The sequence below is a fragment of the Telmatherina bonti genome, assembly GCF_933228915.1.
Source record: "Telmatherina bonti genome assembly, chromosome: 17".
Lineage (NCBI taxonomy): Eukaryota > Metazoa > Chordata > Actinopteri > Atheriniformes > Telmatherinidae > Telmatherina > Telmatherina bonti.
The window spans coordinates 14,550,133-14,575,545 of NC_136615.1; the positions used below are offsets into that span (position 1 = coordinate 14,550,133).

Here is a 25,413-nt window from a genome sequence, read left to right on the forward strand (position 1 = left end):
TGCTACAAGGTAGTAGTTTCACAATCCACCTATAAGGTTTTATGGCAATTGAGGCAAGTCATCAAATAAAATTATAGTTGCTTTTTTTTGGGATGAAAATTTATTTGCTTAACAAACACTGAGTAAAGGTTTGTTGGGTTGTTTGCAGTCATTTGAATCAATATTGCTGAAATAAGTAGGTCAGCAGTGAGTGCAACTCCTTCATACTGCAGTGTGAGTTGATTAAATTGCTAATTTGTATCTGCCTCTACAATCTACAGAATCTAGTCATAATAAAATGACACTCCAGTAACCTACTATTTGAGAATCACAGTGCATCTTCCCAGCTGCACTCTAACCTGTAGCCCACATCTGTCCATCCATCAAATCCATTCTTATAGCTTCCTTTGTCTCTCGCTCAGTTTGAGGCTAAGCCCTGCAGAGACACTAGAAGGATATTTCAGCTCTGTAATTCAACTGCTGCATGTTGATACATGCTTTTGCCACTCCTTAGTGTTAGTTCTGAATACACAATCAGTAGCAGGGAGAAACAAACACCCCACTTCTTGTGTGGTTATTCATTTTTCTATTAGTGATACAACACTTATTCCTAGCCCCAAGCTTATAGTCTCCAAAAAAGAAGTTTAATAGATGGGAATAGAAGTTATCTGCATTAAATCAGGTGTTTGAATTTTGTCTTTTTTTTTTTTTTTTTTTTTACTTCCTAATGTGCTTGTTTCTTTTTTTTTATTCTTCCCTTCATCCCCATTCCATTGTTTTGTTGAATCCACATTGTCTCTGACATAATTTCTGTTTAATCTTTACTGTATAATAATATTTCTTTCTCCCCCTCTCGATCCCCCCTCCAATCACTCTGTGTCAATAGTTCGGCACTGTCTTCCTGCTACAGTCGTGTGTTTCAGAGTCTGGCCAACCTCATTCGTTGGGCAGACCAGGTGATGCTGGATGGCATCAACTTAGAGGACAAGGAAAATGTTGCAACTGTCACTGGTTTCATCAAAGCAGTGTTGGATGGAGTAAAGGTACACCAGCTGCACCGATTGAGGAGAAAATTTTGATGTTGGCAATGTCTTCGATTTTTTCTTTTTTATTCACGGAGCTGCCTGCTTTGTCTGCTAATAGGAATTGGTGAAATTGACCATAGAGAAACAGGAGCAGCCGTCACCCACCACTCCTAACAAACCAGCACCACCTGTTACCACAGCAGAGAGGTGAGAACAAAGCATGTTTGAAGCCGTACAATCAGAAACTGAAAGTAGTTAGCTCATTCAAATTGTGGTGTTTTTTTGTTATCCAGCAGTGTGTCACCTGAGATACCCCTGGTAGATCAAGAGCAGGAGGTCTCAAATAAAGCAGCTCCAGCAGCTTCTCCTGCAGAGGCTGCTCCTGAATTACCCAATGAGGATGTAGCTCCTCCCAAACCCCCCCTTCCTGAAGCCAAAATGGCAGAAATCAGGTGAGGAAATGATCAGTCTAAATATTACAGAGTTATAATGGACTAAAATAATAATTAGATCATTGAGCAACTGTTCCAGCAAAGAGTAGGCTGGCTTCACACCGGCTGCGTGGAGTTTGCATTGCAAATGCAGAGTATTATGAATTTTAATTTGGTTGCCATATTAACAGATTAGAGTTTGATAAGCCCATATTATTAGTGGCTCAATTCACAGTGCACCCGTAGCTTTTTAAGTCTCACTATGATGCCTTTTTTCACAGTTAAGGAAGACATTGCAAAAGCAGTTCTGCACAGTATTCACAGCCAAAACAACTGTAGGTCATCACATCAACCTTGTTTCTGATACAGCACAGAACAGATATTCTGTTTTCAATGTGTGGGAAATGTGTCGGATACTAAAATTACAGCTTGTTATGATGATCAAGTGATTTTCTTTAAATGCCAGTAATTGCATGTAACTCTGTAAAGTTACAACTTGGCAACTTTGTGTTCTTTTTTTTTGTAATATATTAATCGTTGAGAACATAATGTGTCAAGTTATGTCCAATAACAAGGCCAATATTTGTAAAATGGCTCTGCAGGAGGGTTGGTGGTGTGAATACACACAATTTCAGCCATGCAGCAGTTCAGCAGGACACCCATCACACTGGGTGTGTGAGGCCAGCTTTATGCTTTGGGTAAAACTGCTTGGGCGGTGATGATATGCTTCTGTCCCAATTCGATTCAATTTTGGGTTTCGTTTGGGCGCTGATTTGATTTGAATTGCGATTCTTATGATTCGGCTATATTTGTGATTTTTGTAGACTAAAAACAGAATAAAAAATGTACGAAAAATTTTTTGCTTGTCATTTTTCTAAATTTCAATTAGGAAAAAACAACACAGTAGCCAGACCATCATTCTGCTGCTATAATACCCAAGAAGACAAGTAAAAAGATCAATAAAACAATATAAATGACAAAAAAATTGTATATGTATTTTTGTTTAATTTTATTTGAAAAATAAGATTTTTTCACAAAAAAAAAATTTATTTTAGAATTGTGAAGCACAAAATACTGATATGTGATTTTTTATTTTTTTTTATTTTATTTGATTTCCCACCTTTAAAAACTGCCATCAGTCATGCCCAATTTTTGGACCCTTTTCACGGTTGTCAGAGGTGCTTATTCTTCTCTCACTCATATAAGCTGTTTGACATTTTATTGTCAGAACATTATCTGTGGAGTAAAGAGTGTGTTCAGGTTATTTCCACTGATATCTTTCCTTTTCATAGACATGGAACTTGTTACTGTTAAACATTTTGTTTAGTATTTTGTCCAACTTCATCTCACATCCTTTGTCTCTTGCACAACTTTCATACTTGAGGTTTCAAATCTGGATCATTTTGTTTGTTTGTTGCACTGTGTCTTCTTTCTTTACTCTTTCTGCTGTGTCTCAATTTTTTTTTTCATCCTTGGTCTCCCTTTGGATTCTGGAAACAGAGCACAGTTGAGTGCTGACGCTGGCCAAAGGAGAGCCTCTCAGAAAGAGAAGTATGTCAGCCCATAGGTTCATCCAGTTCCATAGTAACATCCCACCCTCGACCCCATAAATCTTCTGGATTGGATGAAAGCTTCTGGGTTGCATGGTTGCATTATCCCAAAGTTTGTTTCATCCTTGGTATTCCCTAAAGACCTTATCATCCAATCAGAAGGCCATAGAGTGCATGAGCGTGTATGACTGACCTATTAAGTGTCTTTTCGCTAGCAGCATCCATGTCATGGTCACTTACATTTGACCCTTCCCATTTTGACCTGATATTAACTCTTTGAGAGTAATTAAGCAGGCAGGATGGCTTTATGTCATAGATGAAAGAGGCTAACATGAAACACCCTCAATTTTATCTCTCTTCCACAGAAGAGGTGATAATGTGTGTGTTCATGTATCTATGTGTGGATCTCTGTATGCATACATGCCAGAAAAATGTGTTTTGTGTACGTAACATGACCTACCTTATTGACGCTGCTTATGGGACGCAAGCATCTAGCATCCCTTTTTATTTATTCAGATGTTTTAATTTATCTGTGAATAGTCCGCCACCAGCTCTGCCCCCTAAGAAGCGCCAGTCAGCCCCTTCGCCTACACCAGTGGCAGTGGTTGCTCCAATGAGTCGTGGCTCCAGCTTGCCTTGCAGTGACCACAGACAGGTAAAGCATTAACTGAATTATACTCTGTGGTGTCCTTTGAGTTTAGCTTATAGATGCATCAATATAATGTACTGCAGATATACCTGCCATAAAAGAAATGGAGAAGAATAGATCTTGCTGTGTCTGTGCAGGAGTATGAGCAAGAGCTCCTTCAGAGACGTTTCTCTGGGGGGAGTCATTCCTACGGTGGAGACTCTCCACGCCTTTCTCCCTGTAGCAGCATGGGAAAACTCAGCAAGTCAGATGAGCAGCTTTCCTCCATGGAGCAGGACAGCGGTCAGTGTTCGCGCAACACCAGCTGCGAGACGCTCGGTAAGAATACAAACAAGTCTAGAGAAATCAGCTGTATTGCTTTTTACTTTTTCTCTAATGTGTGCATTTAAATCCTTTTATACATGCAAGTTGTTATTTTACAAGAGGAATAAATTGAGATGGCTAAATATAGTCTTTTGATTTGTTTACTGAAAAGTAAAGTCCACAGTTCTCACGTAGTCTGACAATTTATTTCAACCTGTAACTGCGTCGGCAAATGTGACATAGGCAATACAAATTGTGCACATGCACAAATTGTGAAATGTTGATTTTAAAGCATCTTAAACATTGATACCTTCCATAATTTGTGCACAGTTGACTTGTCTTACAACATAAAAAGAGAACAAATTAAATATTCAGTCAGGGATTTAAATGACTTTTATCAGTGTTTGTTTCATCATGAACATTTTATTTTTCATTTATTATAAAGGTACTTAAAAAGAGAATGTCTTCATGTCTAGTGTTCACTTATGTGTATATATATATATATATATATATATATATATATATATATATATATATATATATATGTCTCCTTTTTTTCCTACATTTGCAGACAACACAGAGAATTACGACCCAGATTATGACTTCCTCCATCAAGACTTGTCTGTTGGGGATAACCTGCCTCCTATACCTGTGGGAGGTTGCCTGAGTCCACTGCTTGAATCTCACAGCGAGTCCTCCTCCCCCGTTCCTGGACAGCATCCCTCCCATCCCCGTTTCAGTGCTCCTCCACCCCAGCAGCCAGAATACTGGACCCTTCAGCCTAATCAAACCAATCCACTACAATCCTACCGCATCAGCGCTCCACCTGCTCTGCCCCTAAAGAAGCGTCGCAGCACCCAAACGCCACCATTCCCAGATGCAGGATCCAGGGTGCTGTATGAGCGCTACCCTTCCCAATATGACAACCTATCAGAGGAAGAGCTTCACCCTACACCGCCATTTCCCCTTTTCACACCCATCTCACCTATGCCACAAACAAATGGGGGAGTGTTTGCTTCCCAGTACATTGCTAGCGAGAATGCAGATGTCCCTGCCAGACCGCCGCCGCTGCCAGAAAAGAAAAGCAAACACAGTAAGTAAGAGAAAAAGTGGCACTCGGGATTAAGTGAATGAGGGAGGATGAGACGTAGGGTACACAGACCTTAGAAATCAAAGGGAGGAGAACTGCGAGGCATGATCTGCATGTTGGCATTAGCTTGTTGAAGCATAGCTTATGTCATATAAATATTCATTGTCAATTGAAACAGGAAGTAAATGTTAGGATGTGCCACAATGGGTCTGGCTTTGAGGGCACAAAGGCCACAATTGGGTCATTTCCTGACCCACCTGCTGCATCACTTCCTTTAATGTTACTGTATTATGTCATCCATACAGTCAGCCCTTCCTGCTTGTAAAATGCTTTTTAAAGTGTATGACTTCAGCTGTGTAGAATGTCAGAAAGACAATAAGGTCAACCTGAGTTTAAGTAGTTCTACATATTTTACACAAAATCCATCACAGTAATACTCACTTTTGTGTCACTGGAGGATCTTTGTTCCACTTGTGTTTGCTCTGAATCCAAGTTTGTATACATAAACTTGGAATCAGCGCGAACACAAGTGGAACAAATTGATGTTATCCAGGCATATGACGATGTAGGAAGCAGGTATATGTTGCCTATACAGATAATAAAAAGATCAGGATATTGCTGGTGCAAATTTAGTTTTCATCCCAAATTTATTAAATATTTTCATATTTAATTAAAAGAATTAATCTCAGAAATAAGTTAAGTAGTTGACTGTTGTATGGTAAAAGTAAATAATGAATGATTTGATAACAAAATCTGTTTTCATCCTCCAGTTCTTCAGTACATGCAGTTTGTGGAGGACTACTCTGAGCCACAACCTTCCGTTTTCTACCAAATGCCACAGAGTGAAAGCATCTACGAGCAGCGCAACAAACGTTTTCAGGAGGTCTGTGGCTTCAATGACTCATTCAGCAGCACTGACTCAGTTCATGAGCCCCTGCAGCCCCCAGCGTTGCCACCAAAACAACGTCAACTGGTGAGAAACCCCTTTTTATATGTGTGCTTAGAGCGGCATACATCATTCAAAGGATCCCAAACCACTTAGTTTGACGTTACGGCATGTCTCTTTTCAATTGGATTCAATTTTACTTAAATTTCCTGAAATTGTCCGGTTCACTTTGTAGTTAGAACTCAACGACTTTCATCAATGAAACTATGAAATTGTAAGATTCTACCCACAGTCGTGACAAGGAGTTGAGAGCAGGTATGAACCCTTGGGTAGTGCTCACAGGTCATCCATGTGTTTTAATGCTTTTTATACTGGCTAGATAGAAAGACTGGAAAAGAATGCATTGTGCATTCTGGTCCTGTAGTACATTCCAGTGGTAATCCTTGTCAATTTTCTCTCAAGCCTTGTCCTATCGTGTTATCTCCCTCACCTTTTCAGGCCCCCCTTCCCTGCTCTCTATCTCTTCTTGGTTGTTGTTTTTTTGTTTTGGGTGTGTGTGGCCAAAGTCGACATTTGTGTGCACACAGAGGTGTTTGCTTGTTAGGGAGATAAAGCTTTCCTTTATCAGCCCCGCATCAGATCCAGCCCACTTATCTTAATCTGGGGTGGCGTCTGGGTTAATTGAGACAGCCGTCTGCCAGTGAGTCAGTGGCAGCAGAGATATAACGGGATGAGTTGTACCAGGGGAGGGTAGTTTGACATGAAACCTTTAAAGGTCATGAAAACTCTTACTACTTAGTGTGATTGATAAGTCCTACCTGAACAAACTCTTCTGCCAATTTGTCACATTTAATATATCTTCTCTTAAGGTATTTCTCTTTACTCATGTGAATAACTATATACTCAGGTGAATAACTAACAAATATACTGTCCATCTGTGCAAAATCATGATTGGAGCACTGCAGGATTGTAATCAAATGGCAGCTAACTGGCAGTCTTAGCACTGCAGATCCCATCTGCACCTTCACAGTCCTGATGAAAGAAAATAAACTGAGTTTTCAAGTTGAATATTTGTCAAATCTGAATATAAATAGCATCATAGAAGATTTCATGATCAATTCTAAATAGCTTATAGAACCAAACTAAATTTGAGATAAATGTGACTAAATTGATCCATGGTTAGCTTGGTGGTTTGTGGTTATATTGAAGACAATATCTGCAGACAGTAAACTGATGTGAGGTACATCACTGTATCTTAGAAAAGAAGATAGATTTAGAGGTGAGACAGTCAACCCAGGCCACCTAGATTCTCAATGTCCACTGTCCTATTTTTTTTTTCACTCCACAGCTTTGAGCTTTTTTTTCTTTTTTTTTTATCACTCTTTTGTCTGAGAGTTCAGTGAAACTGCACCCATCTCTGCTGCTTCTGCAGCAGCAGCAGCAAGGCCTAATCTGGCCTCGTGTTTTGGGCTTGATGAGCTCGTGGCTCAGTGGAATAAGCCCGTTTGCCCCCTCCATAAACCCATGTTCCAGGCTTACATGCTTTGGCGACTTTACACGGCTTTGCAAATAAAAAAAAAAAAAAGTAATTCCAGCTGCTGTGTGGATAAGAAAATAGATGGAAAGGGTGAAAAAAAAAAACCCAAAGCAGATCATTTTGGCTCTGTTTAGACCATGTTGTTGATGGCCTGGTTTCTCTAAAACCTTCAAAGCTAAGGATATTAAAAGCTTTATTAGACTGTCACACTGAACACATTATTTTAACCTTTACTAATGAAGGCTTTTGAAGAACCATCACACAATAAGAGGACTTGTGATAACAATGGTCCACATGTATTTGCTCTGCTCTTTTTATATCGTCAGCCATTGTGTTGATGCTTCTCATCTCTGCTCCAAGATTTCTTCAGCTTTCTCTTCTCTGACTTCTTACTGCTGCTGCTGAATTTCGATAAATCTGCTCTAATTCATTATTGCTTACTAGTGTTTCGACTCTTTTTCTCACATAACACCTCGTTTTCTCTCTTTGCCTTTCCTTCATACTGTCACTATTTTACTTTTCCACTTGTGCCTTTTTTTTATTTTTTTATTTCTCCTTATTTTCAATCTCAGGCCTCCCACTCCTCTTCCCCTTCTTCCTCCTCTTCCTCTTCTCTCTCCTGCCACCTCCAGCCGTCTGTAGCGGCCATGGAGGAGGCGGGCTCTGGGCTGGGCCTCAGCATGTCCGTCTCTAACTCCTACCTGAATGGCCAGGCATCTCTGACCACACCCACGGTGAGTCGCGCCCTCCCCACCTCCAATCCCTCCCATTCTCTGCTCTGGCATGGTGCTGTGTGGTCCTGGACTGGTCTAGTGGTGGCATGACTTGTGTGTTCCATATGTGATGCAGTCTGTTCACCATAGTTGTTTCCGACAGGGTCATCCCTCAAGGGTCAATGCTTTGGTTGCTGTGTGGTCCTGAATTGTTCATCCGCCCTTCCATGTGTGCATTTGTTTAGATTAGATGGTGCCGTGTTTTGCTGTGTTTTCGAATGAAGAATTAAAAAATATGTGATTGTTTGCTTTGTGTGGTCATGAGTGTGTGTCGTTATTTGTTGTGACTGCGTAGCTGCTGGCTAGCCAACTTGACGGGTAAATATTTGACCTTATTCTTTACACTTTGCCTCTGAGATACAGTCGCTTAATTGTTTGTTTGGAGCAACCAGGAGGCTTTCAAAACCTTGGTTTGGCATCATAACCAACCAGTTAACCATGTGTAAGTCTTAATGGAAACTTAGCCATTAGAGGATTCTTGTGGATGGATTAGCTTTGTGGTCAGTAAGAGATATATCTGTTTGTTAGGGCTTGACCCTTACCCTAAGATTGACTAGATTTTGTGTAGCATTGTTTTTGTCAGTCTTTTGTAAGAACTGACCTATGATGACCTCATGGTGTGCAAGGCATGCTAAGACATGGCATGGATCTCCCTCAGGATATCTCAAGTGGAGTGCAGCACCAGATGGAGCTGAAAACACATTCCCTCTCCTTTGACCACTCCTCTCTCCTCTTCGTCTTCTTTCGTCTGCAGTGCCAGTCACTCCAAGCTGTCCTATTTCTCATACCCATCTAGTCTAAACCCACTTCCTCACCCCCTATCCTGGAACCTCCTTTCTCGCTAATACACACTTACCGTCACTTACCGTCATTCGTGTGTTTCCTTGGATTGTTTTCATTCCTCAGTTTCATAGGGGAAAAATACTTTTTGAGGGATGCCAGGAGGAAAAAGGCATATTTAATCACTGTACAAAATTTGACAACTTTTATTTTAAACTGTATGTTGTTTGGGGGGAAAAAAAAGCTAAATAAGCTGTTTCTGCATGAAAAACTACATTTATTGTGGTGCACGGGTGTGTGTGCAGTGGTTTATCAGTGACATGTGTCTGCAGCTCAGTGTTGGTATGCTGAAACAGGGTTGGTATGTGAAACACGTTATGACAGGTTACCTTTACCTCCCTGCTGACGGGCATCTCTTCAGCTGGCCACATACTATCAAACCCATTAAAGCATCTTGTGACACAAGCTTTTTTATTTAAATTTGCTAATATACTAGTTCAACACTTGTCTTTAATTTCATTTAACAGATCTTTCTGTTGGCGCTGCTTTTACTTTTGTATTGTTTTATGTCTGTGTGTGTGTGTGGCGTCTGTTTCATGTTCAGTCACATCATACCCATAGTCCAGGCTTAATAGAGGTGTTGGAGAATGAGGTGAACATCTCTTCCCCCTGCTTCCTGTTGTTCAGCTTGTGTTTCTGTCTGCTCTGACTTCTCTCTGATCTCTCAGTCCTGTCCTTTATTTTATTCCTTTTTTCCTTTCTTGCTTCCTTTTTCTTTTATTTTTCAACCAATCACAGAGCTTGGACCAGGTTGCCTTGACCAATGCCACCATTCTTGATGGCAGCGGGGGCGGGCCCAACGGTTCCCTGGCTGGCTCAGTGGGCTCTGTGGCTGTCTGTCTTCCATCTGAGTCTTCTCTCACTGACTCTCTCCACACCTCAGCGGTGAGCTCACAAAGGCTAGATGTTGGAAGCAAACGCAGGATACTTCAATTAGGAGTTCTTATGGATAGATAATATAATCTAATAATGGCCCTCTTCTTTTGGCAGATTGAACTTAGATAACAGCGTCTTTGTTTTCTTATTGTATTGATACTCAAATGATAATATACTGACTGGTTTGCTTAGTGGCATCTTGTTGTCATTATCACTGCCCACAAAATGCTGCGTGCTTGTTGGTCCTAAAAGAATCCCAGTAGAGCATGTTGCATTGCATGTTCTTGCCAGTAATTAGTTATCTTTACATATGACACACTCCAGTGCCACCTGGTGGTCATGAGAAGCAGAGCTGGAAAACTCCCCACTTCCTGTAGAATACCAGACCTTGGCCAGCTGCTATCTTCTCCTCCTTAGACACATATTCACACCTCACGTTTGCTACACCCTTAGCAAACTCTCTGTGCCCCTCTCTGCTGCTTTAAGGCTTGGTTTGTGTCCCTCCTCTTTTCCCATAGAGCGAGAGTGCGAATGACGAGGGCGGGGAGGGGGAGTATGTCAACTTGTACTCGTCCAGCCAGGCCAATGGGGAGCTGCCTCTCTCCCTCAGAGTAAGTAGCTGTCTGCCACGGGTGAAAGGTCAATTCCATTTGCGCGTCTCGTCACCTCAGGGTATGAATCAATTCAAAATGTGTTGAGGGATTTGAAGTGCAGAGGTCTGCTCAACGGGCACATGTTACTCTGACATGTTGCACTGCACAGCTTTTTGATTCATCTCCTGGACGTATAGCGCTTAAATGGAATGTGAGCATAGGCGGACCTGAGTGAGCATGACTTCAGGTTCACAGGTTTGCCTGTAAGGGAATCATGTGCTCTGGTTGGTGTCTGTGGAAAAGATGTCCATCTGTTTGCTGTTTTGACTGCCTGGCTGGTGATTCTTGTCTCTCTGGCTGCGCTTCAAATGTAACAAGCGTTTTAACCTTATTCTAATCTAACATCTGCCATGTCTTTGCTTCAAGAAGGGACTTTCAGTGGGTTTCCAGGTTTACAATAACATTCCTCATAACAAATCATGTGCACCTGTGCATGTGTGACAGCTTGTGTGCGTGTGTGATTGTATTCCTTTGGGTACACTTGTGTATTTGGGATGTATTTTTGGCATGATGGGATGAGAGTTTTTTTGTTTGTTTTTCAACATGTGCAAAGAGGGTCAGGGTGCAGATGTGTGGTTGCACAGATGTGCTGGTTTAATGTTGGTGTAGTTTGAATTCAAGTGAATCCTTCCCTCTGGTGTTGTTTTGTTTTGAGTATGTTGGGTTTGCTCTACTCGTGTAGAGGAAATGCAGCATTTTCCCATTAATGCTTTTGTTTTCCTTGTTTTAAGGAAACATGATAAACATGTTTGCAAAGCATCCATTCTTCCTTCCTTCCATACAGACATGTTGCATGAGATCCTGTTGGTTCATAAGATCTCGATCTGTTACTGCATGGAACCATTTACCAGTGACTTCCCATGTAACCAACTGTATAGAGGCTGATTTTGTCTGTGTGTGTGTCCCTACACTGATTAGGAAACGATTGCAGCTGATGATGTACTTCAAGACCCTGCCCCTCAGATACCCTCCAGCAATAGCAAAGAGGCTTTGGATAAAGAAAGGTAATAGTCTTTGTATTTTCCTCCATATTAAATGCTAACTATGTGTATGTATTTATTATGCACATATGTGTGTTTTCTCTAATATGTGAGTATTCTAAACCAACCTTTTGCACCTTCTGTTAGTTACAAGGATTTGTCACACGAATAACAATGCTAGAAGTTAGCTAGTGGTGGGCTATCTTTTATAGTGGTTTATGTTTTCTGAGACGCAGGATTTTCTTAAGAACAACATCCAGTCTTCATTTTTGAGAGGCTAAAACCCTTTGCTGTTTTTCTTCTTCTAAACTGAATATAACAACAAAGCACTTGTACTATTTGTTTATGGTTTTTATAAATAAAAGTGGATATATATGTGTATATATATATATATATATATATATATATATATATATATATAAAAAAGATAATTGTTTCAGTTGAGATTTGGAGCCTGGCTTTAGTGATGGTTTGGATGAAAATGAGTGTGTCCACACTGACTGTGGTCTTTTGTATGTGTTATTAGGAAACAGAAGTCAACAGAAACAGCCGGCGATGATAAAGAGGATGTGGATGAGCTCTCCCTCATAGACCACAAGGAGATTATGAGCAGGATAACACTAAAACAAGAGGTAAGACAACAACTGCTGATGCTTAATGCTGTTTTTAGAAGTTTACTAGGACAGAAACGTGCAGCGGCACCAGCATACAAAGCACATTTCATCCCGTTAGTCTAGCTGAGGCTAAAGGTCGTTGTGAGTCACTCAGAAGTGAAATCAGATCCTAAGATGCACCTCTGATAATCTTTGCTGCCCTCTGGAGTTGCATGTCTGAAGTTGCAGAGCTGAAACCGATGAACCTCCCTCCCTCTACTTCATCGCCTCCTCCTCCTTTGTCCTGTGTGGTGCAGTCTCATATACAGATGAATGAAAATGTTGCTTGCCTGTCTGCAAGGTTAGAGACAGGGTAACAGTAGTGAGTTACAGTGAGAGATGGGGAATGCAGCGGGGAGGATTTAAAATTCGTGACAGCATTTATGTTGCTGAAGACATATCGCAGAGCTGGAGATTGTATTGTACTGACTTTTTCTTCGTCATCAGCAGAGCTGCTGCAGGATGAGGGAGTGCATGCTACATTTTGGGCTAGACTGCATCACCTAACATCAACTCTTTTGAATCTGCTCTCTGTCTCTAACATATTTCTTCCCATATTGCTCTCATTTTCATGCTTTGCTATTTTCCTGCTCCACATTTATGACTCTTGATTTTCCTAGAATGATGATGGCCCTGATGTTCGTGCTGGATCAGGAGATATCCTATTAGTCCACGCAACAGAGACAGACCGCAAAGGTACGTCACTTTGTGTTACTGTGATTCTGGGTCATTGGCTTGGCACTGTTTAGTTTGCTGCATGCATTTTTTTAATGACAGCTTAAGAGTAATTGTTATGTTACTTTCTATGTGCAGCATTTTAAACAGCCTCAGCTTCACTGTTTTTTTTTTCAGTATGTTAATCTGAGTGTATAGCCTTCACATTTGACGATGTGCTGTCAGCTTTAATTAGTTCACTGGCTGCTTTCCACTGAAATCTGCTGCTTTTTCCTCTGTTTTTACGCAACAGATCTTGTTTTGTACTGTGAAGCCTTTCTGACTACATATAGGACTTTCATAACCCCAGAGGACCTCATTAAGAAGCTACACTACAGATATCCTTTTTAATTTACACAACTTGTCACGAAGCTTGATTTATTTTATTTATTTTGTTTTGCACATCTGTTTTTCATGCTTTAATCCTTATTTACTCAGGCAAAGGCTTCTTTATCTTGTTTTTTCTCATTTAAATCTTTCCCAGAAAAGCATTCAATACTTGGGAACCACCAGTTCAGCCGAAGCCTTCTAAAGATGAAGACTGACATCTGAACCTTTACAAGGGAGGGTTAGGGAGACTGAATTTTCTCTAATTGTTTGTCATTGCTATGCAGAGCAGAAACTGTGAAAGGGTTGTGTAGGCAAACAAAAAATTAACAGCATCCTTTTTAACCATTACCATTGCTCTTTTTTTATGAAGTGATTTTCTTTTCTTTAATTTATTACAGTTTAAAGTCTGATTATTTAACCAGCAGATTGAGTATATTAACAGATTAATTGAATATTGTTGCAGCCTTGCTGTTTTCACTGTAAAACCTAATAAACAATCCACTTGTGACAGAGATTGTGGGGAAATGATATTGTTTACACAAGGAAATGAGGTTGAGAAAGAACTCGAGGGCTTAAAAGAATGGTCTTTTATTATATCGTACATCCACTGCAATTTCTCTTGTGCTGTTAAAAGACACATTTTATGAGAAGAAAACTCATCCCTTCATTTATCATCTTGTAATGAAAAATCATATACCCTACAGTGTTTTGAAAAAGAAGTCACCCCCACTTCGCATTTTTTGTATTTTGTTGCCTCGCAACCTGGAATCAGAATGGATTGTTTAAGGGTTTGCATCCTTTAATTTACAGACCATGCCTGCAACTGTGAAGATGTGATTTATCTTTGTTTTTTTTTTTTGGTTTGAAGCAAACAACAAATAGGACAAAATATCAGGAAACATCAATGTGGATAACTATCCACCTCCCTAAAGGCAGTATTTTAAAGAACCACCATTTGCAACAGTCACATCTGCAGGTTGTTTTTTAGTTTTCCACCCTGTTCTTTGAGCTACAAGAAGTTTTCCCCATTCCTAAAGGAAAATGGGGGAAACTCCTTCAAGTTTGATAGTTTGCGCTTGTGAACAGCAAGCTTGAAATCTGACCAAAGATTCTCATTTGATTCGCTCAAAAATATCCTTATATTTAGGCTCATAGTTCTTTCCCTTGACTAGGACCAGTTTCCTCGTCCCTGCTGCTTTCTCATTCCCACGGTATGATGCTGCCATGACCATGTTTTGCTGTGGGAAGGCGTTCTTTGGATGAAGAGGTGTGATGTGTGCCAGACCATGCACTTTTCTTGATAGCCAAAACATCAGTTTTATTCATCAAACTAGAGCACTTCCCATCATAAATTTTGGGAGTCTCCCACATGCCTTTGTTTGCAGAGACATTGTTTGTTTCAAATGTAATATTTCTCAAAAACCCAACAGGATTTAAAGCCAGTAACCTCACAGTTGGAGGACTTCTGCCCACTGCCACCTGTTAGCCACTCTGGCCACGCAACCTACAACACAGTTATTGAGTTGTTTTTTGTTGTCATTTTATTGTATTTAATAAACTGTTTATTTAATCATCCTTGACCACAAAGCACATATACCACATTTTGTCACAGTCCAGATATTTTCAAGAAGCGAGTCAGCAAGAACACTTTCTTTGTCCTGGTTCGTGTGGTGGATGAGCTGTGGTAAGACTGACTTTTCCATCGATCACTTACATCTAATACACACCTACACCTTGCAGACAAGATCACATGAATTGTTCACACAATTATGATTTATTAGATGCATTTATATGGGTATACTTAAACTAAGCTTATTTCACATTATCTGTTGATCAGTTTAGGTAATCATCCATCTCTTATTAAGTCTAAAGCCATATATTTATCAGTATCTGTAATACATATTTTAAATACAGTTTTTTATTTCAACATCATCAACAACCCCCCCCAAAATAAAGCAACATTTTCTATTGCCACATCCCAAATTTTAAACTTGAAATCATTTCTTCTTTGTACCTTTTCGTCCCAGCCTGGTGGAGCTGACGGAAGACATCCTGAAACAGCTCATGGAACTAGTGTTCACGCTAGTGTGTAATGGCGAGCTCAGCCTTGCCCGTGTGCTCCGCAAGAACATCCTGGATAAGGTGGAACAAAAGAAGCTGCTGCGCTACACTAACTCACTCAAACCCCTGGCTGCCAGAGGGGTCTCTGCAAGGTACTGAGGGGGACTTTGTCTGAGATGTACATTGGAGTGTTGATAAAAAAAACTGTCGTCAAGCCATTTGTTCGTCATAAATGGAAACATACAGTTCAGTCAGACACAAATGATTAGGAACTGTTTGTAGACTTATTTCAGAGTCATGTTGTATGAAGTAAAGAACACAAGAATAAGAGGCTGGAAACGATGACACGTAGCAGCATTGTCAGTCTGCCAGAGGACAGGAAGCTCTCGGCTTATTTAATATACTATACTGGATTTTAGGGGACAGGGCTAAGAGGGAAAAGAGAACTTTTTGAAGGTGAAATTTTTAGATCATAGTTGGAGTCTGTCCGGTAGACAGATGAAGATCAGGATCAAAGACTGAAGAAAGGCATGAAGAGGAAGAATGTGCATTAAACACACAAGCAGTGCACATCTCATTTTTGTTTTATTACCAAGATAAAATTAAATCCTTTGCAGATCTACAACTACAAGTCACTAAATATTTTGTGTTTTAACAGACCGGGAACTCTGCACGACTTCCGCAGTCATGAGATTGCTGATCAGCTTACTCTTCTAGATGCTGAACTCTTTTACAAAATTGAGGTATAGACTTCTCATTTTGGTTTCTGTATTCTGTGGTTGGGACTCTAAGCCCTATGGAGGCAACGCTGATTTTAACTATATATTCCTCATGTTATCCTTTAGATTCCAGAGGTTCTGCTTTGGGCTAAGGAGCAGAATGAGGAGAAGAGTCCGAACCTGACTCAGTTCACAGAGCACTTTAACAACATGAGCTATTGGTAAGACAATAATCACAGTCCTGGTGCTATGTTGCTTAAGTGAATAACTTTTTTCATATTACTGGAACTCCTGGCTTTTCTGTCTCTGAAATGCAAAAACCCAAATATTTCTCTTTTATAGGGTCCGCTCTTTAATAATTCAGCAAGAGAAAGCCCAAGACCGAGAGAAGCTGCTTCTCAAGTTCATTAAGATAATGAAGGTAAGTAACTGTACCACTTTAAAAACATAATTATTGTAGTATTCAAAATTTAGACCTTTTGGGGTTTTTTGGGATTTTTTTTTTGCAGCACTTAAGAAAGTTGAATAATTTCAACTCCTACTTGGCGATACTATCTGCCCTGGACTCGGCCCCCATTAGGAGGTTGGAATGGCAAAAACAGACCTCAGAGGTAGGAAGATCGTTCATAAAACGTGTCATCTCACAGCGATAAAGATACATTTGTCTTTACATTGCCACACCTCTCCTTAATTCATTTTCTCAGGGATTGGAGGAGTATTGCATGCTGATTGACAGCTCCTCCTCCTTCAGAGCATACAGAGCTGCTCTGGCAGAAGTGGAGCCCCCATGTATCCCCTACTTGTGAGTAAATGTGCTTATTTAGAGCCGTTCAGGTCTGCTGTTCAGTTACAACTTGACTTTGCCGTTTATCTTTGGCATCTTCATATTCCTCTTTGTTGCAGAGGACTCATTCTCCAGGACCTGACCTTTGTCCATCTTGGGAACCCTGACCTCATAGAAGGGAAAGTCAATTTCTCCAAACGCTGGCAGCAATTCAATATTTTGGACAGCATGCGTCGCTTCCAGCAAGTGTAAGTCTGTTAATGACGGGGGGAAAAAAACGTATTTGTTTTATCATTTTATAAATTCATCATCATAAAATATTAATTCCACAAGTCTTTTTCTAAATTAAAAATGCCTACATTTATTAAATTTTTTCAATTTCAGGCATTATGAGCTGAAACGCAATGAGGACATCATCTCCTTTTTCAATGACTTCAGCGACCACCTGGCTGAGGAGGCCTTGTGGGAACTGTCACTGAAGATTAAACCTAGAAACATTACCAGGCGCAAGACGGACCGCGAGGAGAAGACCTAGGGCCTGTGGGCCCAGAAAACTGACCTCCAACTGTGCTTCATGACACTAACTCCACTTTACTACAGACTGAGAGAAAGACAAATGGAAGCTATCTTCTGAAAGCTAATGGGAGACTCGTGGGGAATCCAGTACAAACTACAGACAAGTGAAGCGTCGTCGAGGTTTACAAGGAGCGCTGTTGCTCTGGGAGATTATATTTGGGATTACAGTGGTCTGGCATGTAGACAGGGAGAGATTCAAAGACTATAATGAAACCAGAGAAAACCTGGTGCCAAGTAGGAGCGAGGAATCAGAGCGGACAGGGAGACGCTACGGAAATGACCAAGGTCTGCTCCCTGGGCTTTCTGTTTTAGAGTGGAGCTGTTGCGTGCGAGTGAGATTGAACTGAATGGTCCATTACTCTTTCAAGCCCCTTCCTCATCTTCCTTATGTATGTGCCATTTGCTGGTCATTTTCTGCAACCCTCTTACCGATTTACGACTTCCCCTCTGACAGCAGACCCGCGAGAGCAGCCCACCACTAACTGTTGCATCCACACACAGGCTGCAAGCTGAGAATGCTGCGGGTGTAAGGGGATTTGAGCTTGGAGAGAGGATGGCCATTATAGACTGGAATTTATGAGTTTGTTTTGAAACATTTTTGTGTAAGAATCATGTATGGTTATGACATGTATTATATACAGTGCTCCTTTTGTTCTTAAAAAGGACGTTTATGCTAATGAGAAGAGCTTAGCTTCTCCCAAGTGCCATATGTATGTGCACTTAAAAAAGCAAAGCAAAAAAAAAAAAAAAAGATGAATTACTAAAGATGCTGTGATCTATGGACTTCATACGGAATCATCGAGTGCCATGGTCAAGTGTAGAGAACCATGAGGCAATCGCAATCATGTCCCAGTCATGTCTGTGTGTGAAGGAGTGGAGTGTCTGTGTGTGACTGAAGTCCTCAGTGGCTTGTGTGCTTGTCATTCCAACATGTGCTGTAGTAAATCATCTGATTCCTTTTTGGAATAATGTTAAAACCAACACATCACACTGTGCTCTCAAATTACAATAAAACAAACAGCTCTGTTTCTATAAACACTGCCTGTCAAAAGCTTCTCTGTCCTCCAGGTACATAACTCGACACTTGAGGAAAAAAAGATTAAAAGAATTTCTATTTATTGCTGTACAGAGACAGTGAGTGAAAATTTTAATTTAAAAAAATTAAGGCATGGATTTAGCATTAGATAATGAAAAGGTGCTAGGCATCAAACTAAGTAATATTTCTGAAAAACACATCTTGCTCTAATTTGATTTTAAGAAGTTATTACAAACAGAGAAAGCAACATAACTACATTATATTAATTTAAATATAGTCATTTCTAAGAACAAGTTAGTTTACCTGTACAGTCACACTTGAAGTGAAAAAGCACAAAGAAATTAAATATTTAAATACTTCTTATCTTCAAATACAAGACCTTCCATTTCAGTAACAGGTCATGTAACCATTTAGGTAACATTAAAAAAAACTATCATGGAAGACTCATTTGTGGGAAAAAAAACTATAAGCATACTAGATATACCACTGATAATTTTTTTTTTTATAAACTAATGAACCGGTTGCAGCTTTAAATGTCTGTAATGTGGTTATAGATATTTTGAAAACCCACAGAGGGTGAGATAGTTCCTGACAAATCGATAGCAGCAATTCCAAATAAAATCTCATTTTCACAGTCTGGACCCATCTATTCACATGCGCACACAACTCTGTCTCAGTGAGGCCGACTACTGGGCTCCAGCAGGACCCTCTTTGGTGGAGGGTTAGGGGCGCCATTCTGCAGGTCGCTCTGCTCAGAGATGACCCGTTTGAAGCTTCGGCCATGCCCATTAATGGATCCACGCTGCCATTTGCAAATGTCACCATTCAGAATATCTTGGATGTGCTGCACAATGAGGTTGATGGCAACTGAAGACAGACAAATGAGGAATTTTTCAAGCATTACTGATCATGAAGAAATTGGCAAGAAATGTTTTTTAGATTACTTACCCATATTGTCAACTCCTCTTGGAATGATGACATCTGCATACTTCTTAGTCTAAGAAACAAACATAAAACAAACTCTTGAAATAATGTGAGGATGTTTAAAAATAACTGTCCATGTGAACAGTGGTGGCCTTAATACTTACAGGCAAACAAAACTCCTCAAAAGCAGGCTTTACAAATGTTGTGTATTGACTGAGAATCTGCTCCAAGTCGCGCCCCCTGCTCATGTCTCGCAGGACTACAGGAAAATTAGGTCAAATCACTGACAGACTGGGACAAGAGCAGATATTCTGAGTGAATGAAACATAAATACCTCTGCGAGACAATCTCACATCTGAGTCTGTATCTACAAAGAGCTTCATGTGAAACATATCGCGCACTTTCTGGGGGTAGAAAACAAGGATGCCTTCAAAGAGAACTACATCTGCCGGGTACACCGTGATCCTCTCTTCCAACCTATAAACAAAGTACAAGACTGACGTCAACGAAAAACGAGGACCAAGGATCTTTCATCAAGACTTAATCAGCATTAAAAGCTACTTTCCGACCTGGAATGGGTGATGAAATCGTATGTTGGTACTTCAACCACCTTTCCCTCCACAATGTCCTTCAAGGTTTTGTACATTAACTCTGTGTCAAATGCCTCTGAAAGACACAAAAGGAAAGTTTAAATTTAGCAATCCAGTAGATTTATTGTGTTACCAATCTGTCATACAAAGATTAATATTATTGGTCAAAACAAATCCATGCAGAAATGGAACAGAAAATTCTTGAGTAATATTTGATGCCTGTAGGTTTTGGATAATAGCACAGCAAAGATTTTATTTTGTTTACATACCTCATATTTGTACCATTATCACTGCAAATTGTTAGTCTAAAACTGAAACGACCTTCTTAAACATAGACCGCACAAAAGCTTTCAGACCTGTCTCACACCAAGTCAGGCCAAGCAACCCAAAATAAACGTGTGTGCGAAATAAAATCTGAAAAACAAACTAGTTTCCCTTCAGACTTATTATGACTATATTCTGGGTAATAGGACTTGCATCAGCCAAAAGCGTACCTTTATAAAAATGATTTCTTTTTTCTGATTTTGACATTACTCCATATTTTACATTGCAAAGGACCTAAATAAAATCAGAGATTTCTTTATAATAACTTGTAATTTTGCCTTTTTATTATGTGAAGCAGGTAGGAAAACTGATGTTTTCATGTCCCTCAACCATGTGAACATCTCTTAGACAAAACTTTTAATAAATCCAGACACTTGTATGGTGCTGTAATAAAACTTGACTGGAATAAGTACTGTTTTGTAAGCTGATCCTACCTGGATGATCAAAGTTGTACTGGCCTTTAAGCGCTTTGGCTTTCTGATCTGGAGTCAGGACTTTGTAGAAACTGTCCTGGCTTATAATGGCCACTTTCCTCTGGCGGTGGTCCACTTTGTTTTGGCCCAGGAGCTCCATAATCTTGGCGCAAACTGTTGACTGTGGGAGAAGAATTCACTCAGCTGGTGTTATTGTGTGTGACAACGCGTGACTAGGCTGAACTACAACATGTTCATGTTATTTATTAGGGTGTCCAGAAAGAAGAGGCTGTCCTTGTGTAAGGTACAGTGACCTCAGTTTATAAATGTATCATATGACTGAATCGATCACAGCTTTGTTACATCGGTTAACTATATAGTCCTTTGCACATAAATTTCGTTATAAAAGAGGTGGCACAAGGAAATATTTACTGTGGCTCAAGTCCAATAACGTAATTATTAGTGAATTGTTTTCGTCAAGTGGGTGTGCCGATTGTTTTGACAGTTTGATGTATGCTAATGCTAGTAAACAATGCTAAGCTAACCGGTATGCTAACTTCGTGTATAAAGGTACTGACCTTGCCGCTGGCTGTTCCTCCGCTAACTCCGATTAAGAACGGGTGATGTCTTGGTCGTTCTGATTCATCCATTGTTTCAGGAACATCCATTTCCAACAAATGGAAAGTAAAGACTTTCAAAATCCAGATAAATTGACTGTAAGCTACCTGTGGTCAGCTCGTCGGAAGCGACAAGGCGTTGTTCTCGCGAGACATTGCACTTTGCAACGATCTTAGACCGCAACTACGCTGTTATCGCGAGAACAACGTGCTTCATGGGACACTGAAACAGCCCTGAGTTATAACCAGAGGTTACATCCATATGGTTATAACCTATAGACATAGAATTTTGCTAAATAACATCGCTAATACAACAAGACCAAACATAATGTAGGAAAACACTAAACAGAGAATGCCATTTCACATTTTATCAACAGTATGGTTGACAAAAACACAACTGCCAATACACATTCACATAGCTGAAATACATTTAGTATATGTACATGTGGTTTGTGGGTTAGTTTTTTGAATTTCTTTTGCATTTATTCAAACACAAAGATCTGTTTTTGATCTTTGACATATCCATGTTTCCGAAATGCTGTGATTTCTCTTGTAATTTGTTTTCTGTCATGCTGTGTTTTGTGCCTCAAAAGATAAAATAGGTGAAGGATAAAAATGTTCCTTCTGAATACTTTAGTTGCCACAATGCACAATATTTTATATCTCTGGCCCTGACTTAACTTTGACCTTCTTAGAAAGCAAACAAAGACCAAAAGCAGATGAAAAGATTTGCATTGCTTATTAAATTTAATATAAACATCTTATGTGGTTAATACACACCGAAAACACATAATTAGCATTCCACTGGGTCATTTTCTGACTTTTCTGTCTCGTCACCACACTGTGACTTATCTTTAGTACATTCATCAATCATTATCTCCAAAGCATTACTTCCTTCAACTCTCTTCACCATCTCTCCTTTGGCAGCAAGGATTTCTTCAATGTTTCTGAAACACAAACAGGACAAATAGATTTTTTTTTTAAATGCCACCATATATGTGAATATAAGATGCAACACTACCTTATTCCTAGTGTCAATGTCTACAGTCTGGAAGTTGTTACTGATCAATGTCAAATCACAGTTTATGTTGAGATGGGACCTTCTTCTTGGTAGGAATCTATAGTGAGGTCAGCATGCCCTGTTCCTCTCTTTGTAAAGAATGTTTTGAAAACTTTGTCCATGAATTTTAAATGAACCAAAAACTATTAAATTAAAATTACATATTTCTGGTAGAATCATAACAAAAAGAAACCTAGAACCACACATGGAGAGAATGATATATCTATATTTTTTTCATGACTTCTCCACACATTAACCAAACATGGACAGATATTAATTTTATATGGCTGAAATATTAATTAATTCATTGGATCAATTCATTTACATGAAATTACATTGATGAGGTATGACAATATTTAATTTGTTGCTGCTCCTTGTTGTTTTCTAACTCATCTTTGTGGATACCCTGCTTCCAAGATTTAAATCAAGCTTTTGTGCAAGTTCAATATAGTACTAAAAAAAATTAAATAAGCTGAAAAGGTTTTACTCATTTTGTTCCCTCATATATATCTGCTTTACTTCCTACTTCCTGCTCCCCCGCATCCCATCAATGTTTACATGCAATCTAATTTCCATCATTATTAATTTTTTTGTCACTAATGTGCTGCAGCCCTGTGATGGACTGGTGAGCTGTAAAAGGTGTACCCTGCCTTTCACTCAAAAGACTGCTGGAATAGTCTCCAGCTTCCCCGCGAACCTTAATTGGACTAAGTGGTTAGGAAAATGAATGAATGAATACTCTGCATGGATTTCTTTGCTGTTCTTTAAAACACTCGGTGGTTCTGTTATTCTATCTCGATGCTGACTTTCACACAATTTTTCTTATTAAACTTTCTTGCCTCTTTAAGTTTTGATGTTTGATTGACTGAACTTTGTTTTTAATTAACTACATTTAGTAGACCAGCTAGATTGTTTGAATGCCACAGCACCACTCACCTCTTTCCCTCTAGGTCTGAAAACCATTTCAGGTTATCAGCAATGATATGGTGATTTTTACACCCTGAACAAGTCACTATCACTACACCTTTGTGGTAAGCCAACTTAGAGATCTTCTGCATGGACCTGGTGGAGCAAACCTGTCAACATGACACATTCCAAAGGTTGGATATTAGACTTATAATGACACAGGTTACATCACACAATATATTTTTGAGAGAAGACTTGAAAAGACGATAAAATAAAGGTTCTGCTACCTTGCACGTGTAGATTAGTTGATAGTGAGTTGACTGGATTTTCCCAATAGCGTCTTCTCTGGTGGCCAGTGAGGTCGAGAATCCTCTGTGACCGCTGAGACGTGCTTCACATCTGTCAACAGGCAACAAATGATGAAAATATCTTTGGTCCTGCGAGGTGAGCTGTCCTGTCCTGTTTGTTACTGTCAGACGGTGATGCACAGAACAGAGTCTGGACGCAGCTGGACGGCGGTAAAAACACCGCACCAAGCTGGTTGCGTGAATTGTCCTGGTAAGTCGGCTTAAAGTCAAACACTTCTGAAAGACCAACATGATTTTAAGAGGTAGAAAACTGCTGTAAGTCACTAAAGTTACACCAAAATTTCATCAACTAGGATACAGACGCACATTGATGACGTCACACATAACAGTCTTTTCAAAATACAAGCACATTAAAACACTGATTATAATTTATTTTCTTTCTTTCTTTCTTTCTTTCTTTCTTTCTTTCTATCTTTCTGTCTTTCTTGCTTTCTTAACAGCAGCATAACAGGTGTGTCAAAAGTTGGTCATTGACAGCTGCAGCCCTGCAGATTTAATTTGTGTCCCTGCTCCAATACATCTTACTCAAAGATGTGTTCAGCTGCTGTTGAAATAAATTCAACAGCAGCTGAAGTTTTGCACATCCCTGCTTTGGAGTCATTTCTCACATCCATTTTCCAAACATGAATGCTGATCTCTGGCAGAAAAAACTACCAAGGGAACAAAAGAAAAGAAAAAAAAGAAGGGAGTGAGGATGGTTTCGGATTAGAATCAAAGTAGATTATAACCAGACAGGCCCTCAGATGAAATTCTTAAAAGGAGCAATAGAGAGCAATTATCAAGAAACACAGAAAGCAGAAAAACTATCACAGGAGGACCTGTGCATTATATTTTATGTTTGGTTGGAGTTTGGGGTTTAAGGAAAAAAACACTGTGATGCTGTTTATTAAATTAGTCAAAACTCCAGAAAATAACTACATCAAAAGGGCTATGTCCCTAGGATAACCTAGGAAAGGCACAGTGAGGGCTTTCATGAAAAACATAAAGAAATCATATTAGAGTGTATAACAGCTTGAGAAGCTGAACCAGAAATTGAACATTTTTAGAAGTAATACTCTCTGTTCTGACAGGGATATGTTTGTCTTTGAAGGTAATCCTGAAAAACATGAATGATAATGTTTATTTCCTTTAAGTCAACAGGGGAAATGTATGGTTAATGGAAAAGCCATTTAAAGGCTAAATCAAATTTCACTGCTGCTTTAGTGACTGTATAGAGGCTGATCAACCAAAAAACATTAAAATGACCCCACGGATGAGAATTTATTCCAACTCTCAAAATTCCTCTGGGATGGCTAGTGTGACTCAAATTAGGGCCTACATCTGATTTTATATTATTATTAGGGGGCCTACTTCCAATTTTATATTATTATTAGGCCTATAAATATTGTAGCAAGTAGTTCTCAGAATTTTTAAAATGTCTGCCCTGTGTAACAAGACTTAAAGGGAGCAGGAGAAGAAGTTGATTTTACATTAAAAAGTCTGGCTAAGGTGAAGGCTGCTGTGAACCTATAGACATGAACAGGAAGACTGAACAAATGATAAATTAATTAAAGTGGTGGTGACTGAAGAGTACGTTGCTTAACCCTGCTTAGGTGGGGAAGAGTTTGTTTTATGTATATATTTATGTATATATATATATATATATATATATATATATATATATATATATATGTATATATATATATATATATATATATATATATATATATATATATATATATATATATACACCACTCACATACATGTACATATACATGTGTATATAT

The 25,413-nt window shown here is 39.4% G+C and overlaps 2 protein-coding genes across 8 annotated transcripts in view; one reads left to right on the plus strand and one right to left on the minus strand.

Moving 5' to 3' along the window:
* The window catches only part of rapgef1b (Rap guanine nucleotide exchange factor (GEF) 1b), a 43,519-nt gene extending 24,440 nt beyond the window's left edge, over window positions 1–19,079 (plus strand). The window contains exons 4-27 of one of the 7 annotated variants that reach the window (XM_079256645.1): window positions 866–1,022; window positions 1,123–1,211; window positions 1,298–1,456; window positions 2,936–2,986; window positions 3,526–3,640; window positions 3,772–3,952; window positions 4,509–5,030; window positions 5,798–6,000; window positions 8,023–8,184; window positions 9,802–9,948; window positions 10,458–10,550; window positions 11,511–11,596; window positions 12,099–12,204; window positions 12,846–12,921; window positions 13,193–13,277; window positions 14,861–14,953; window positions 15,297–15,482; window positions 15,989–16,073; window positions 16,176–16,270; window positions 16,392–16,470; window positions 16,559–16,660; window positions 16,754–16,851; window positions 16,953–17,081; window positions 17,218–19,079. In XM_079256645.1, the coding sequence (XP_079112771.1) occupies window positions 866–1,022; window positions 1,123–1,211; window positions 1,298–1,456; window positions 2,936–2,986; window positions 3,526–3,640; window positions 3,772–3,952; window positions 4,509–5,030; window positions 5,798–6,000; window positions 8,023–8,184; window positions 9,802–9,948; window positions 10,458–10,550; window positions 11,511–11,596; window positions 12,099–12,204; window positions 12,846–12,921; window positions 13,193–13,277; window positions 14,861–14,953; window positions 15,297–15,482; window positions 15,989–16,073; window positions 16,176–16,270; window positions 16,392–16,470; window positions 16,559–16,660; window positions 16,754–16,851; window positions 16,953–17,081; window positions 17,218–17,368 (3,250 nt within the window). In that variant the 3' untranslated portion in view covers window positions 17,369–19,079. The remainder of the gene's footprint in view (window positions 1–865; window positions 1,023–1,122; window positions 1,212–1,297; window positions 1,457–2,935; window positions 2,987–3,525; window positions 3,641–3,771; window positions 3,953–4,508; window positions 5,031–5,797; window positions 6,001–8,022; window positions 8,185–9,801; window positions 9,949–10,457; window positions 10,551–11,510; window positions 11,597–12,098; window positions 12,205–12,845; window positions 12,922–13,192; window positions 13,278–14,860; window positions 14,954–15,296; window positions 15,483–15,988; window positions 16,074–16,175; window positions 16,271–16,391; window positions 16,471–16,558; window positions 16,661–16,753; window positions 16,852–16,952; window positions 17,082–17,217) is intronic. The other 6 variants (XM_079256646.1, XM_079256648.1, XM_079256647.1 and 3 more) reach the window with 6 other exon arrangements.
* Window positions 17,491–21,432, minus strand: uck1 (uridine-cytidine kinase 1). Its single transcript, XM_079256653.1, has 7 exons — window positions 21,275–21,432; window positions 20,718–20,877; window positions 19,939–20,035; window positions 19,704–19,846; window positions 19,534–19,628; window positions 19,394–19,442; window positions 17,491–19,312 (listed from the first exon to the last, which is right to left on the minus strand). Exons 1-7 carry the CDS (start codon window positions 21,362–21,364, stop codon window positions 19,119–19,121), a joined length of 828 nt encoding a protein of 275 aa, XP_079112779.1. The 5' UTR covers window positions 21,365–21,432; the 3' UTR covers window positions 17,491–19,118.
* Window positions 21,433–25,413: the final 3,981 nt, after the last annotated feature.